We start from the raw sequence: 14,906 nt of genomic DNA, 5'->3' as shown, positions 1-14,906 counted from the left end.
ACTTGTCAGTGCATTAGCGCCCCCGCCTGGTATGGATTGTTGTTTACCCTTTGTGCAGCGCAGCACTGGAGGGGACAAAAGTGGTATCGGTTAAGAGTATCGGCTGGCTTTTACGAGTACGAGTACGAGTACGAGTACTTGATGCTGGTATCGGATCCGATTCCGATACTGGTATCGGAATCGGGACACCCCTAAAGATGATATCAATAAAATTGCAATCATGACCTAATGCTGCCCTGCCTACTGTTCAGGGGTTTAAGGTGGATGGGAAGTTTTACAGATGTACAATACTTATTGGTAGGGTTGGGCAATATTGACATAAAAATTTATCATGTTTAATTGTGCCATTTAGCAGATAACAATTAATGACAATATATGACACTTGAATGTGGCTGATTTTGTTGCCTTTCTGCCTTCCCTTGTTCACTGGTTTATGTTGGAGTTTCAGGTAAACAAGTTTGTAGGGTTAGCAATAGCTGCGTTATACTGTCTTCTACCATTGGGCTCACATGCACCTGATGGTATGGTGATGGTGTCACACACAAAAATATTTCCTCACATGGCAAGAATTACAGTAATTGCAAAGTGGGACATATTAATTGCTAACCATTTTACTGACAATTGCACATGATAYGATTTTTGCCCAGCCCCACTTATTGGTTTGTATACCTAATTTATGAAATTCAGACATCAAACTATTAGAATTTAAATGTCCAGTACTGATAAAACCTGTTTTAATTTTTTTAATAAAACTATACATTTGGATGGAATTCTGCATCCATYGCATGGTGCTGCTGCAGCACCCTCTGCATCCCTACTTCTCAGCATTTAAACCTTAACCAGCCAAATGAGGGGAAAGTTTAATTTTGTTTGAATTGTCCTATATTATTGCATGAAATTCATAATGGCTTCAGAGTTTAATTTAGCAAATGCAGCCCAAAAAACTYGGACGTAACAAACATAAATAAAGTCTAATACATTTGAATATTTTAACCTGTTTTTGTCACTGTATCAATGTTATCTGTCCTACAGTGACCTCAGTCACTGCTCACCCACCTGAGGCTCAGGTAACAGAGTGGTTTGTCCACTAATCATGTCTAAGTTTTGGATCAAACTYGGGTCTAATCACAAATATTGTTGAGTTTGTATGTTATCTACACTGTAAAACACTTTGCAGAACTTCTTTTCCTTTGCCAATTCCCCTCTAAAAAGCTAGAAATAATAGAAACTCTATAAAGAACCTCAACTTTTAATAGACTCAGTTGTGTTCGYTAATGAACAGACCTAACATCTGCTGCCAAGAATGGCGGTTTAAGGTTTTTCCTGCTGCTGCATTAATCCCAGTCAGATGGATTGTTTCTCCTCACCTCACCTCCCCCTCCCTCCCTCCTCAGGGGAATGCAGCCTGCAGATCTGTGCAGGTAGAGACACTAGAAACTCAGCTCAGTCTTGTGACGGCGTAGCAGATTCCCAGCAGGCTGAACAATGACAGCGCCTTTTCCTGCCAACAAAGCATGAGGCCACTTAAACCKCTGCTCGCATTGTTGGAGCCTGAAGGAAGAGAATATCTTATATCTGAATAACTGCGGTGATGTCAGTTAGGTATCCAGAGCGTGTGGGCAACAATTTGCCAAATCAGCATTTCGATTGTTGATTAGAGAGGCATCTAAATGATGTGTTGGTTGGCAGGCATTGCATAACACTCCTAGAAACTTTTTTTGTTTTTGTCAGTGCTTTATCTCACCCCTCACTGTGTCCGTTTTACTTTCTCAGTTTTATCTCCAGGATCAGATTTGCACGTTTCTCTCTCCAGAATAGTTTTTAAAGAAATTGTGCGCATAGTTGTGATCTAAGATCAAATGCATTTTGGTAGAGAAGAGTTTTCAGCACATCAGTCATCGTTGACTGAGCACTTCCTGCCTTGTCACAAACTCTGCTGCAGAAGAAGCCAGACTGACAACGCACTCCCTGACTTTTGAAAAAAAAAAAAAAACTTCACGATGGCACAAATGTCACCTGCTCCGGTTTTCCTCGCTCTGCAGCTCTCACTCCTCCGRCCTGTTCTCTCACAGCTGACCGGTTGAAACTTGCAGTTGGCTGTGAAGGAATGTAGGCTTTTATGGCTGCGCAGAGGCCCCATTTAGGGAAAGAAATGCATAGACACTCAGTGACTCATACTCAAATGTATATAATGGGTTAAACTTCATAGTATTAAGCCACTTGTAGTGTGTTGAACAGGTGTCACAGGATTGTTTTTATAGTGGTTTAAATGTTTGCTTTTGTCTGATTTCTTTGCTTCTCTTGTGCTAACTGATTTGTGTCAACTTAATTTTGTTGTTTTGTTTATAAATAAGAGACTTTAATGTAAACAATGAGACTGTTTCTCTTAAACCTTCCTCTTTCACTTTAGACCAGTTCTGCTTCCAAGTTTTATTCTATTTGTCAGCACTGAAAGTTAATTGAATTTATTTCAGTCGAGGACCTACCCAGAGCACATTTCTTTGACACATGAGCCTATTTGAGTTCTCTATTTTTCAGGAAGYTGACTTTTGTCATCATGCAAATGTCAAGGTTATAAAGTTTCAGAGTGTAGGTTATAGCAGAGGAACCAGCAAATTAATTTGAGTCTCGGCACAAACTACTGATGTAGTGTATCACTTCTATTTCTGTTTCTGTTTCGRTGTTGAAAGGGTGAAGTGGATCCTAACTACAGAGGTTGTCTCAGTGAGCACATGGAGCAAGCTGTTTAACGACAGTGATTCACAGATTCGTGGGTTTCTGGGTGTTGGATAAAGCAGGGCAAGCTAAAAACTTGTCTGATTCCAGAAACATCTAATTATTTTGTCTCAAAGTGAACATTTACAAACAACGCCAACCTGTAGATGGCCCTTTTCTATCTGCTTGGACAGAAGGCTTGTTCTTTTGTATGTTTTCTGCAGTGTTGTTTTGTATTTCACGCTGTATACAGGAGCAGTAGTGCATGTAGCCAAGCTCACTTAGTTTCTTTCTGCTTGCACTTGCTTATGTCTCCAGCTTTTGGGTCAAAGGTCACCGTGAATAAATAATCCCTCTAAAATCATCCAGCAGCCGGACGTCTTTGCTGCTTTGCTTCTTTTCACATGTCGATTTCATTAAAGCAACATCATTTATGAAAAGGAAACCCCTCTGTTTGCAAGGTAGGGTTGGGCAATATTGGCAAAAAAATAATCACGATTAATTGTGGTATTTAGCCGACAACGATTAATTTGACAATTAATCCCCTGGAGTCCCTGGACACCCTTATTTTGTAGCCACATGACCAATTTAGTGGAAAAAATTTGCTCTTTGTAAAAAATTGTTCCAAATTGTGTGAAAATTACAGACTTCATGCTATACATCATATTTTAAATTGTGTTGATAGATAAAAAATTTACAGAACTTTATTTTTAATGTTTATCATATTTGAAGCGAAGAGGAGCATCAAGCAGACTGACTGGAGTAATCTCCAGTCGGTCTGCCTGGTGGCAGTAATCGTATTAATCATCAAGTGCCAAAAAGTAATCGATTGTTTTTCTGATGATTATGCACGCGATACGATTATGCCCAACCCTATTGCAAGGACCTCAGTTTTTATGTCTTTGATTTAACTCTCTCCTCTCTGCTGTTCCAGTCTAGCACACCATGGCAGAGCAGGAGCCCACACCAGAGCAGCTGGCAGCGATCGCAGCAGCCAATGAAGAGAAAGAACCTGCGATCAACTACAAACCTCCTGCCCAGAAGACCTTACAGGAGATCCAGGAGCTGGACAAAGAGGACGAGAGCCTGCGGAAGTACAAGGAGGCGCTGCTGGGAAACACTGCYGTGGTCGCAGGTTGGTGACGTGGCCGCCGAGTAAAACTCATGATCCTTTAGGATGTGCCAGAACACAGAAGCATGAAGTTTTTTTTTTCATTTGTATCCATGAAGTTATTCCTCAAACCTGTTGGTTTGTTTCATTGTTAGTCCACAACATCCCTTATTTGTTGTGACAACAGTTCAAGTATTCAGTCTGCACAAGCTTCGTTTTCCCCTTCCACCGCAGCCAGCACATTTTGTATTTATCCGTTTGGAATTTTTCTTTGGGTGTGTACCGATCCCAACTTCTGCACACATTCAGACTTTAGAGCCTCTTCATGTAAACAACGGTGATTGCAAACCCTTGTGTCACTCACCTGAATTCCCAGGTTTTCTCTTTGCGTCAGAAATACTTGGTACAGGTTCTGGTGATCTAGGGTTGTTTTCAGGTGGTTAAAATAAAACATTAATTTAAATGTGTTAGTGTCTGCTGTGAAGTCTGTAAACAACCAGTCCGTTTTGGTATAAAACACTGATCCCTTCTTAGTAAACTGAAAGAAATAATTGGATTCTGCCCAAATTTCATGCTTTAATTTAGACAACTTTAACCTGTTTTTTTATTTTATGAATATTGTTTTATAGATCCCAGTGCCCCGAATGTCCAGGTGACACGAATGACCCTGCTTTGTGAAACAGCGCCGGGTCCTCTGGTCCTCGACTTGACTGGTGAGTTTCTGTACTGCAGGTTTGATCTGACTCTAGTTGGGAATGAAAACAGGTTTTAGAGGACAGATGCAGGTGGGATCTCTGAAGTCCCACGCTCTGAAGGAAGTGTGTAATCACTACCATCCTTGTGTGCAAATACAGACGAAGCAACCAGCTGGATCATTAGTCCACGAATTAGTAATGACATGATTCTTGTGCAAGTGGCTTAAAACCTCTTGATGGTGCGTTCACACCGAACGCGATTTCAGCGTCAGGAGCAGCAGGTTTACATACAAAGTCTATGGTGGACGCGCTTCAAGCAACGTCGGGAAGTTCTGCGGCGCCTCAAGCACGATTAGAGCAGCGCGATTTGGACGATTTGGACGATCTGAGCGTCGAACGCTCAGATCGTCCAAATCGTCCAAATCGCTGAAGTTAGAAAATCTGAACTTTTGCAGCTCGACGCGCAGCGTCAACCAATCAGAGAGACTCCACTGTGTGACGTAGTGACATATTTCCCGACGGGACAGTTTACTGAATGATGTCCACTAACCTGAAACAGACAGAGAGGAGCTCTTCAGCTGAAATGAGTGCCTGCAGTCGTGTCCTGATCCGCAGCAATGCATGGCAGCGACTCATCAGACTGAAAAAAATAGTCCTGAAAGTGAGCTGTGAGCCTCTACTCTGAATTATCTGGTGAATTAATTATGAATTAATTATCTGATGAACGTGACACGTTCTGGCTGTCTGTAAATAAAGCAAAGCCACTTCCTCGTCCGACATTAAACAGCCCCACAGAGGAGGGAGGGGCGGGGCGGCTGTCGCCGTGCAGCGCAGCTGTCCTGCGTCTGACCTCAAAGTGCACAAGCTTCAAACTTCAGCGTTGGCTGMGATTTTGACGCTGAAATCGCGTTCGGTGTGAACGCACCATAAGCCCCACGCCCCTGCCGGCGGGGGCAAAATCATATTATTTTTTTTGCTTTCTTAATTAACCAACATTCTCATAGGTAAACGTGTGGTATCTATAGAAACATCAGAATCTTGGCTAAAAACTCATAGAAACCATTTCTACATCCACCAGACACAGATACAACAACACACAGTTGAATCTGCAGGGGTAGACATAACCATTGTTTAGGTTGTCCGAGACAACCTATTTTCGTTTCGGACAACCAGATCCTGTCTCCTGGTTGTCCGGTGGACAACCAAGCAAAAAAGACCTTGATTAAAGTCCTCTGCCGCGGGTGTTTGTCATTGTAAAAATGAATGGGAGAAAAACCTTGGTAAAACAGAACACTAAATTGTAACTTTTAATAAGGTTATGTACATAGTATACTCCTATGTAAGTGAAAATGTTTGACCTATGAGCAGAAAGAAGCTTATGAATGTTGCACTCTATTTCAAAGAAGAGAATGAGGAAATTTTATTCATGCAGCTCCTGTCAACCTGGCTGACTGAGAACAATTATATATAATAAACATCGTCTACAGAACAATATACTTGTTAAATTACATTTTTCTTGAGATTCTTTTGGACAACCAAAATGTTTTGCAGACAACCAGGTTTTGTCAACAGGTTGTCCACTGGACAACCTGAMAAATTTCCTTATGTCTACCCCTGAATCTGTATGTAAACAAACTGCACAAAAATGGCGCCTCTGCAAAACCCGGTCTCAGCTGTTCACCCCGTGACTTTTTCACACACAAACATGTCTCCTGAAAGCAGAGACCTCACAGATTCTAAACATATTAGTTTCATCACAATCCAACCAGAATTCACTCAACTAGCAGCAAAAAACGAGAAGACCTAGCACTCGGATTTGAAAATTATAAAACATAAGTTTTCTTACCTTCATATTTTTTCCTCCAAATCCTAAATCCACTGGCATAAACTTGTATTTACAGAGCAACTATATTTCCCGGTATGAGTTTCAAGCACTTCCTCCTCCAAAATAGCCCCGTCTGACCCAATTACAAGACGTTCATTGGACGAAGGTGAAAGTCTTTCAAACTGCGTCACAGACCTTCCTCTCCTTGTAGCGGGAGATTGGTCAGTTTTACTTGAACGTGCTGTAGATAGCTTGATTCTACTGGTTCCAAGGATGAAAAGGAGGGGTCATTTGTGCAATTCGGCCAATCCAAACTGAAGTTATAGTCCCGCGTAAGGCTGAAAGCTCCTCCAAGCTAAAAACACGTTTTACATGTAAAGCGCAGCGTCACACACCGCACTTCCGGTTGTGTCTACGTGCCGTTTAAAAAATAAAATATAAAATGTGCCGTTTTTGCAAGTTAGCTTACTTATTTATCAAGTTTTGTAAGTTTTGTAACTAAAAACTTAAAAAAACTTTACTTTTGTAAGTGGTGCCAACATGTGCCAATTTGTGCCAATCTGTGCCAAAGGAAAAACACCTACATATTTTTTTTTACTAAAACCTCTGTAACTTTGTTGTATTTTACTTCAGCAGCATGAGGTTTTGCACAGGTAATGTCCATAAGTGGATTCATGGTTTCCAAGAGTTTTTAGCCTTATTCATTATACTTTTGAAAAGGTTATATACTGTATAATGCAGAAAAACCTCAGGCGAGTGGRAAAAAAAAGCTATTTTTTTTCTATGTTCCATCCTCAGTATCTCTGAAACAAAAGCATATGATGTGACACACTCCTGATGAAATCTCCCAAGTGTTAGCCTTATTTTGATATCAAGGGTATTTATATGGTGTTTTTAGATGCTGAGATACACCCACTTACATTTGGGCATGCTTTTTCGAGCACAAACTTCAAGAAAACCCCTTGGGGCTTAAGAGGTTAATGAGACGCTTCCTGGTGGGACTCTTTGTCCCCCCTCAGTGGTCACAGTGAAGCACAACAGGACAGTTAAAGCACTGCGCCCCCTGGTGTGTGGTCAAGTTACTACAGGGATCCTAAAACTATATTTGTTCCCCTTTCAGGAGACCTGGAGAACTTCAAGAAGAACCCGTTCACACTCAAGGAAGGAGTTGAATATAGAATAAAGATCAACTTCAAGGTTTGTATTGCTGTGCTCTGTTTATCTCTGACTTCTTGTCTCCAGTTATAAATTGTTCATGTGTAGTAAACTTTAGTTGTCCTGTGGGATTTGGGAAGCTCATTAAACACATTTGGTTTTGCAGGTGAACAAGGAAATCGTATCAGGTCTGAAGTACATACAGCAGACGTTCAGGAAAGGAGTCAAAGGTACAGAGCTTTTTTATTCCTTACTTTACTGATACCACTTTTAGTTTTTGGTGTGCAAGCGTGTTTTTTCTTTCAGATGTGTTTTTATGTAATGAAGAATCAAAAATTCTTAAGTCATTAAGCATGGACCTGCAGCTGGTTAGCATAGCTTAAGTGTGGAAACAAGGGAATTTGTCAGAGCGTTTTGAGAAGGTAACCAAGTAGCTAAGGCAAGCCAGTTGTTTGTGTTGCAGTCCATAACTTAAAATATTAACAAAATTCAGAATATGCGTAGGATGACTCTTGGCTACCAATCATCTCAAGATCTGTAAAAATAAGCCAATTTTCTGTTGGCAGCAATGTTGAATTGGGCTGGTTCCAAACATTAATGAAGTGTAGATGTTCAGTCCTTACATTGAGTTTTATTAACGTCTGTCCAGCAGTTCATCAGTTAGTTTTACTAACGTAAAGAACATTAAGGACATCTGTTCCAAGATGATCCAAATGATGTAATGTTTATCTTTGCTTTGACATTATGATGATGATGATGATGTGTGTTTCTCAAATGGCATTGTAACCTTGGTTTATGTAAACTTGTGACTTTGAAAGTATGTTTTTGTTATTTTGGCATTTAGCAAGTAGAAGTAATGCTGGGAACCCCAGCTGACGTAAAACAGAAAAGGTGTCTGGTTTATTGTCAGTGAGAAAGATGGCGGCGTATGTAAACATCTAGTTCCAACTGTGTTTGGTTTTAGGGATCAAAACAAACCCAGAGTTAGTCCAGATGTAGCAAAAGTTATGTCACGTTTTGGCTCCCAAGCTTCCTGTAACTGTGCAGTCAGGACAGTCGCTCATTGTGTCTTAGAGGTTTTCTCCAACCACATTTCTCTGTCCCCCCGTCAGTGGATAAGACAGACTACATGGTTGGAAGCTATGGCCCGAGGCCGGCCGAGGAGTACGAGTTCCTCACCACCATGGAGGAGGCGCCCAAAGGGATGCTGACCCGTGGCACCTACAACATCAAGTCCAAGTTCACCGATGACGACAAGTATGACCACCTCTCCTGGGAGTGGAGTCTCGCTATCAAGAAGGATTGGAAGGACTGACCTCGCTCTCTCCCCCCCTGCTTCACCCAGCTTTCTTCTCCTTCATTCCATTTCTTTTTGGAATGGTCTTTTTTTTATATTTCTTTCTCTCCAGCCTCCCATCTCTGCTCCTAGTCATTTCCTAGATTCCAATCACACCATCATTCCTCTTCTTTTGTAAAACGCTTCATTTGTTTACACCAGCCTTTTCTGACAAGTATTAAATCTTCAAAAAATAGATATATAAATATAAATATGGAGAACACAATGTGCATAATCCAGATTTTTCAGGTTTATAAGAAATGTAAAAAAATATATATATGGTTTATATCTGATTTCCAGCTGTTTATTACCTTTKTCATGCTGTTTTGTACGATTGCCATGACCTGCCTTGGATAAGTGGTCTCTGTAGGGTCGGTCCTTGCTGGGTGTCTCAGACCCGGTCCTGCTAAAGCCTTTGAGCAGATTATGTGTAGTTTGGGTCAAATCTAAACTATTTAGACTCTGATAGTTTAGATTTGAACAGAGAGCAGGGGGGAACGGTTATTTCTGACCCCTTGCTTTAATCGTGGCTGTTCTCTTGAGCAGGGTTATTTTAAAGTTGTTGTTTTTTTTAAACAAATGTGGCCTTAACAGCTGTTGGACTTAAATGAGCCATTTGCCTTCAGAATAAACACGTGAGCCTGTTTGGTTGATACAGTTCATAATAAATAGAGAATCAAGACTTGATTGGAATCGTCTTTATTTCAAGTCTGAAAAAGCCATTACACTGACGTGTTGGATAATATCTTTACTTTTAGTACTTGTCTGAAAACCTAATGAATCCAGTTTGTACAGGGGGGCTTTCACCGGGCGTCCCACAGCTCGTTTGAGTTGGACATGGAAGCTGATGAACAGCTCGCTCTGTACTCTTGATTATCTCTGCCTCTACGCCCTTCATCCCTGAAGTGAAATCTTATCTTCAGAATCAAACCTCAGCCCTCCCAACCACACAAAGTGTTCTTTGTTTTTGTTTATACACTCCATAAATGTGGATGGCATCTTCATWCACTTCATGTGTTATGGACTGATGGTTTTTTCCTCTGTGAGATGAGTTTAAATCAATGTGTGCTGTCTTTAATAAACAGTTTACTGATCTCGTGTTCAAATTAAAGTCTTCAGACTGTGTGTAACTTTATTCACAATTTAATGTTTTGATCTAAAGCTTCTATAATTTAGATTACACACTACAGATGCTTTTAAAACCAATTAGTTTGTTTTAGATCAGATTTAGATTAATCAGTGTAAATGCTAATTAATCAAACTCATCACAACACGGCCATATTTTCAGTTCTGAACAAGAAAACGACAAAAATGTAACATTTGGCTTATTAATATGAAACAATAAGTAGCTTATCTTTGAAGGAACAGAAAATAATCCACTTTCTGATTCAGTGTTCAGTAGTTTAAAATCAATTGTAGGAATACTGTAGATCTGTGATGAAAGTGGGGTTCTGTGGAAACATGAATATTAATATCTTACCTGCAGTAGATGGCTCCTTGCAGGACCTCAGTTTAAAGAAATTAAGGCTCAAGTCTGACCAGATTAAGGAGCAAACGTCTGAGCAAGACCAAAGACCAATAGATTCATTTTAAAACAAGTCCAATCTCCAAAGAGACGATCTAGCAGTTTACACAAACATCAATACTCTGGCAGAAATGTTGGGATATTCCTGCTGTTAGTGGCCCAGGCCGAACTTGGYCGAGCCGTTAGCTCATCAGTCTGGTCAGAATCAATTTCTCTAATCTGATGAACAGATATGTGTAAATTTTCCACAGAACCCCACTTCCAAAAATCAGAACCTGATTTTTTTTTCCAGCTGTTTTAGTGTCATTTGTTATTCTTTCTGCCCTTGCTGGAGTTCACGTCCCTCTTGGTCTTCTGCAGCCGAGAAAAGATTTCTTTGAACAGCGCCTTATACTCCGGCGTGTTCTGGCTCAGGCGTTTGTCCACCTGCTCCACCTGCCTGCTGATCCCTTCCAGGGCCTCTGGGGTGGAAGGGGTTTGTGGTGGTGTGGGAGGGGCGGCGGCGGCGGCAGCCCCGGATGTCGACGGCTCCACGGGGATCATGCTGTACTCCTTCATGGAGGGGTCTCTGGAGACGGGGCGTGACGTCTGCACCCCGGCGTGGCACAGGCTCTCCTCGTGGCGCCGGCACTTCCCCAGCAGCTCCTCGTACTTCTCCAGCAGGGCGTGGTACTGCTCGTCCACCTCCCGCAGGATGGACATGCCCCGTTTGCGTGTGCCGTTGGTGTGGAGGGTGTAACTGGCCTGTCGTCTTCCCGACGGAGCGGAGATGACGTTCAGGGCCGTGTCGCTGCAGCTTTTTCTCACCGGGCCTCCCTGCTGCCCCGTTCCACCAGCATCTCCCTCGCCGTCCTCCTCCAGCCCCGTCCCCTCGTCGGGGGTGTCCATCTCGGGGCCGTTACTGAGCAGCGTCTTCAAGCCGTCCTCTATGTCTCCCATTAAACACACCCTGGACTTGCTGAGCTGCTGCATCTCATGCAGCTCAGCTTCCAGCTCCTGGACACGCAGCTGGCAGCCCTCTGCGCCAAGGAGGCGCTGCTCCAGGCGCTCAAACTCCTGCAGCACGGTGGCACACTCCCGCTCGACGCTCTCGCGCGCGGACCGCTCCGAGGCCACGGCCAAGTGCAGGGAAGAGACGATGTCCCTGAGGCGCTCATTTTCCTCATCCAGGGGCTGTCGCTCAACCAGGTCCACACTGCCGGGGTTAGCCAGCAGGAAACCATCCTCATACCTGAACAAAGAGTCACATCACTGGATCAGAAACAAATAAAACACAATCAGATCAACAAACAGACTTGCTTACAGCTAATGACAGCAGGGGCGGAGCTAGACCTTTTTTTGCAAGGGGTGGGATGGGGGTGGCCAATGTGATATACCATACCATACCGTACCATACCATACCATACCAACTTTATAAAGCACTTAAACAACCATAGGACCAAAGTGCTGTACAGTCACAGTCAAACACACAACACTCACAGTGCATAATAAAAGACTAATCCAGAAATTAAAACTATATAATAAAACAAATTAAAATATTCTCAAAACAAACTAAAAATCAACATCTTGGGGGGCACATATAAATAAACTACCCTGGATTTGAACATTTAATATGGCTATCACAGCTAAATTCAAATGGCYATAATTCAGCTATTTTAAGATCAATTGAGCTAAAATTTATTATGCTGTGGCCAAGAATGATTGCTAATCCCAAATTAAGCTAATGCTAATTCTGCAAAGGGCTATAATTCAGCCAATGAATACACAGATGAAATCTTTACAGTAGTAGTCAAGAATCCAAAGCTAATTTCCAGTAGTTGTATATCAGTCATTTTTTTTATAACTACTGAGCTGAAATTTGGAAATTGTTAGCCAAGAGCAATCCCCATGTCATTTTGAAATGTCAATTTTAAGCTTTTATGGATATTAAGCTGAAATTTAACGATGCCCAACATATTCTAAAATCAAATTAAAAATAATCCAAGATGTCCACCAAAGCTAAATGGCCTTCAATCAGCTGTCAAATGTGATCACCACCCCCACTTGTCAATTATTTGGGGTGGCCAATCAGTTGCCAGGGKTGGCACTTGCCACCCGGGCCACCCCTCTGGCTCCTCCCCTGAATGATCGTAACCCATTTCATTAGAAACTACCAGTGGTGGGCAGCACTAATCTAAAAATTTGTTCCACTAGCCCTAAAGCACTAACTCAAATATTAAGGTCCCCTAATTCTAAAGCACTAACATGGAGAAAATTTATGAAAAGCTAATTCTAAAGCACTAAAATAACCCAGTCAACCCATGAACATTCTTCAACAGACAACATGAGTTACATATTGCCACGTTGCTCTCTTAAGACTCATCATTGACATTCCACAGCCGTATTTGGGCTCATATTGTCACCTTGTGGATAAGTGACATTTGAACAAATGAGTGACAGCTTTCACCCTCAGCTGTTAACATTAATGTTGATCAAGAACATTTATACACCTCAGTTAGTGCTTCTAAATTTAGCAAGTGCTAATCCACTAATAAATTTTAAAATTAGCAAAAGCCCTAAAGCACTAATCAGGAAATTAGTTCCCCTATTAGTGCTTTAGGGGAACTGTGCCCACCACTGGAAACTACTGAGAGCTGAATGCTCTGAAGTTCACTGAAGAAGTTGAAACTGAATTGTTAAAGGAAAACAAAAAGAATATAAAATCTGTAAGTTGCAAAATGCTAGCTAAAAATAGCAAAACACTAGCTAAAAGCAGCGTATCATTAAAAGCTAAAAATAGCAAAAGAAAATAAAAAAAACAAATAAAATGAAACAGATGTCAAAAGAAAGAATGTTTATGATGAAAGTGAAGTTATTTTAACGTGTTTCTGTGGTGTAAAATCTTATAAAGATATTTTGATGTGAATGGCTAAAACTTGTGTAAATGCTAAATCAGCATTTACACAATGAATATTTTTAAGGTAATAAAAAAAGATCTGAGACTGAACCATCAGTTTAATATCTAGTAACATGTTATGGTCTTGAGGCGACCTGGGAGCCGTGCAGAGCTCCTTCAGGCAAGGGAAGGAGTGGACAGTCTTGCGACGCTCCTTCTTCTCCCTGTGGACCCTCAGTTCCTCCAGAGTCCGCAGCTCCTCAACGCGAGCCATGAGGCCGTCCACCTGACCCTGCAAAGTCTCCATGGTGCCGGTCAACCTGCACACACAAACGTTCACAGTTATCAAACTAAATAAACAAATTTTCAGTTGCAGTCTCTCTGGACTCTGAAGTAGTAAGCCCTGTGGTTGCACATATGGCAACTAATTCTCTATACATCGTGTATTCCTGTGTGAACAGACCGAGCAACGTTTGTTTTTGTTTTTTTCCACCATTACGGTGTCAGAAATCAAGCAGAAATCCCACGCAACACAAACCAGCAGCRTGTTGCAGAAAGTCTCTGCGACTTTGCTGCGGCTCACCTGTCTATTTTCTGCTGCGAGGTCTTGCTCTCCAGCACCAGCTTCTCGTTGGTGATYTCCAGCTCTCGAGCCGTCACATCCAGCTGTTCGTACACCTTCGCATGCTGCTCGTTCATCTCCCTCAGCGTTTCCAGCTGCTTGGACAAATACTGCACACGGGGAGCAAATATTTATTCTTTCTAACTCAATATTAACACAATGAAATGGTTRCAAAAAAGAGTGAAGAGTCATCAAAATTGAAACGTGTAAATATTCAGGTAAAGTTGTTTTCAATAGATTGTTTCAAATTATTTCAACAAAACAAATAAGAAGTTGGGAGCACAAATTATCCACTTAGACTAATAACAATGAAAACTTCATGACTGCTGACGCTCAGATGTTTTGAATTGCCAAGACTTGCATTTGACAGGACTGGAGCAGCAGCTGCAGACTCACCTCGATCTCTTGCACCTGCTCCTCGTTGTTGATGTACATCTGTTGAAGGGAGTCCTCCAGCTCTTTGTTGCGTTCCAAGAGAGTCTTTCCGAGCTCTGCGGCCAAGTGCAGGTCTGACAGAAACCAACGGAGGACAAACGCTTTTACTGGAGCGTCCGAGACGACTTCAGAAGCATCACGATTCATAAACAGAACGAGCTGCTGCACTGAGAGCAACGATCAGAACAGTGCTGGCTCTAGCCATTTTGGTGCCCTAGGCGAGTTGAAGTGCAACCCCCCCCGACCCCCTAAAAACTATGTCCCACCCACCCCAATTTGAACCCCTACTATGGTAATCTTAGATTCATACGTCAACTTGTACGGATTGTCCGTAGGTTATAATGATTTTATGTCATTTTGCAGGTATAAGGACGTATAGAGCAATCGCACGGATTTTTTTCAAAACTTCATTTTCAAATTTATCTAACATGTCAGAGCCTGTAGGATGATTTATAAAACAATAATAACATTAAATAGCCATCTTCCAACCTGTTCTGCCGGTAGAAATAAGTTTTGAATGTTTTCCGCTCTGCTTTCCTCCTGCGAGTTGTATGGATTTTTTGCAAAATTTACGGATTTTTGAGGCTTTTTATACAGGTAAATGTCCAAAGA

At 41.7% G+C, this 14,906-nt stretch overlaps 2 protein-coding genes across 2 annotated transcripts in view; one reads left to right on the top strand and one right to left on the bottom strand.

Moving 5' to 3' along the window:
- arhgdia (Rho GDP dissociation inhibitor (GDI) alpha) overlaps nt 1–9,930 on the top strand; it is a 15,952-nt gene extending 6,022 nt beyond the window's left edge. Inside the window, exons 2-6 of the mRNA XM_014006893.1 lie at nt 3,650–3,850; nt 4,456–4,539; nt 7,467–7,543; nt 7,668–7,731; nt 8,614–9,930. Of these exons, the coding sequence (XP_013862347.1) occupies nt 3,661–3,850; nt 4,456–4,539; nt 7,467–7,543; nt 7,668–7,731; nt 8,614–8,816 (618 nt within the window). The 5' untranslated portion in view covers nt 3,650–3,660 and the 3' untranslated portion in view covers nt 8,817–9,930. The remainder of the gene's footprint in view (nt 1–3,649; nt 3,851–4,455; nt 4,540–7,466; nt 7,544–7,667; nt 7,732–8,613) is intronic.
- cdr2l (cerebellar degeneration-related protein 2-like) lies at nt 9,521–14,368 on the bottom strand (the record flags this gene model as incomplete). Its single annotated transcript, XM_014006892.1, is given in 4 exon segments — nt 9,521–11,593; nt 13,393–13,557; nt 13,821–13,969; nt 14,256–14,368. Coding segments are annotated over 4 exon segments (1,355 nt in total), but the record flags the coding sequence as incomplete, so codon positions are not given.
- Nucleotides 14,369–14,906: the final 538 nt, after the last annotated feature.

The sequence above is a fragment of the Austrofundulus limnaeus genome, unplaced genomic scaffold (assembly GCF_001266775.1).
Source record: "Austrofundulus limnaeus strain Quisiro unplaced genomic scaffold, Austrofundulus_limnaeus-1.0 Scaffold38, whole genome shotgun sequence".
Classification (NCBI taxonomy): Eukaryota; Metazoa; Chordata; class Actinopteri; order Cyprinodontiformes; family Rivulidae; genus Austrofundulus; species Austrofundulus limnaeus.
This window is presented reverse-complemented; position numbering and strand designations above follow the sequence as displayed.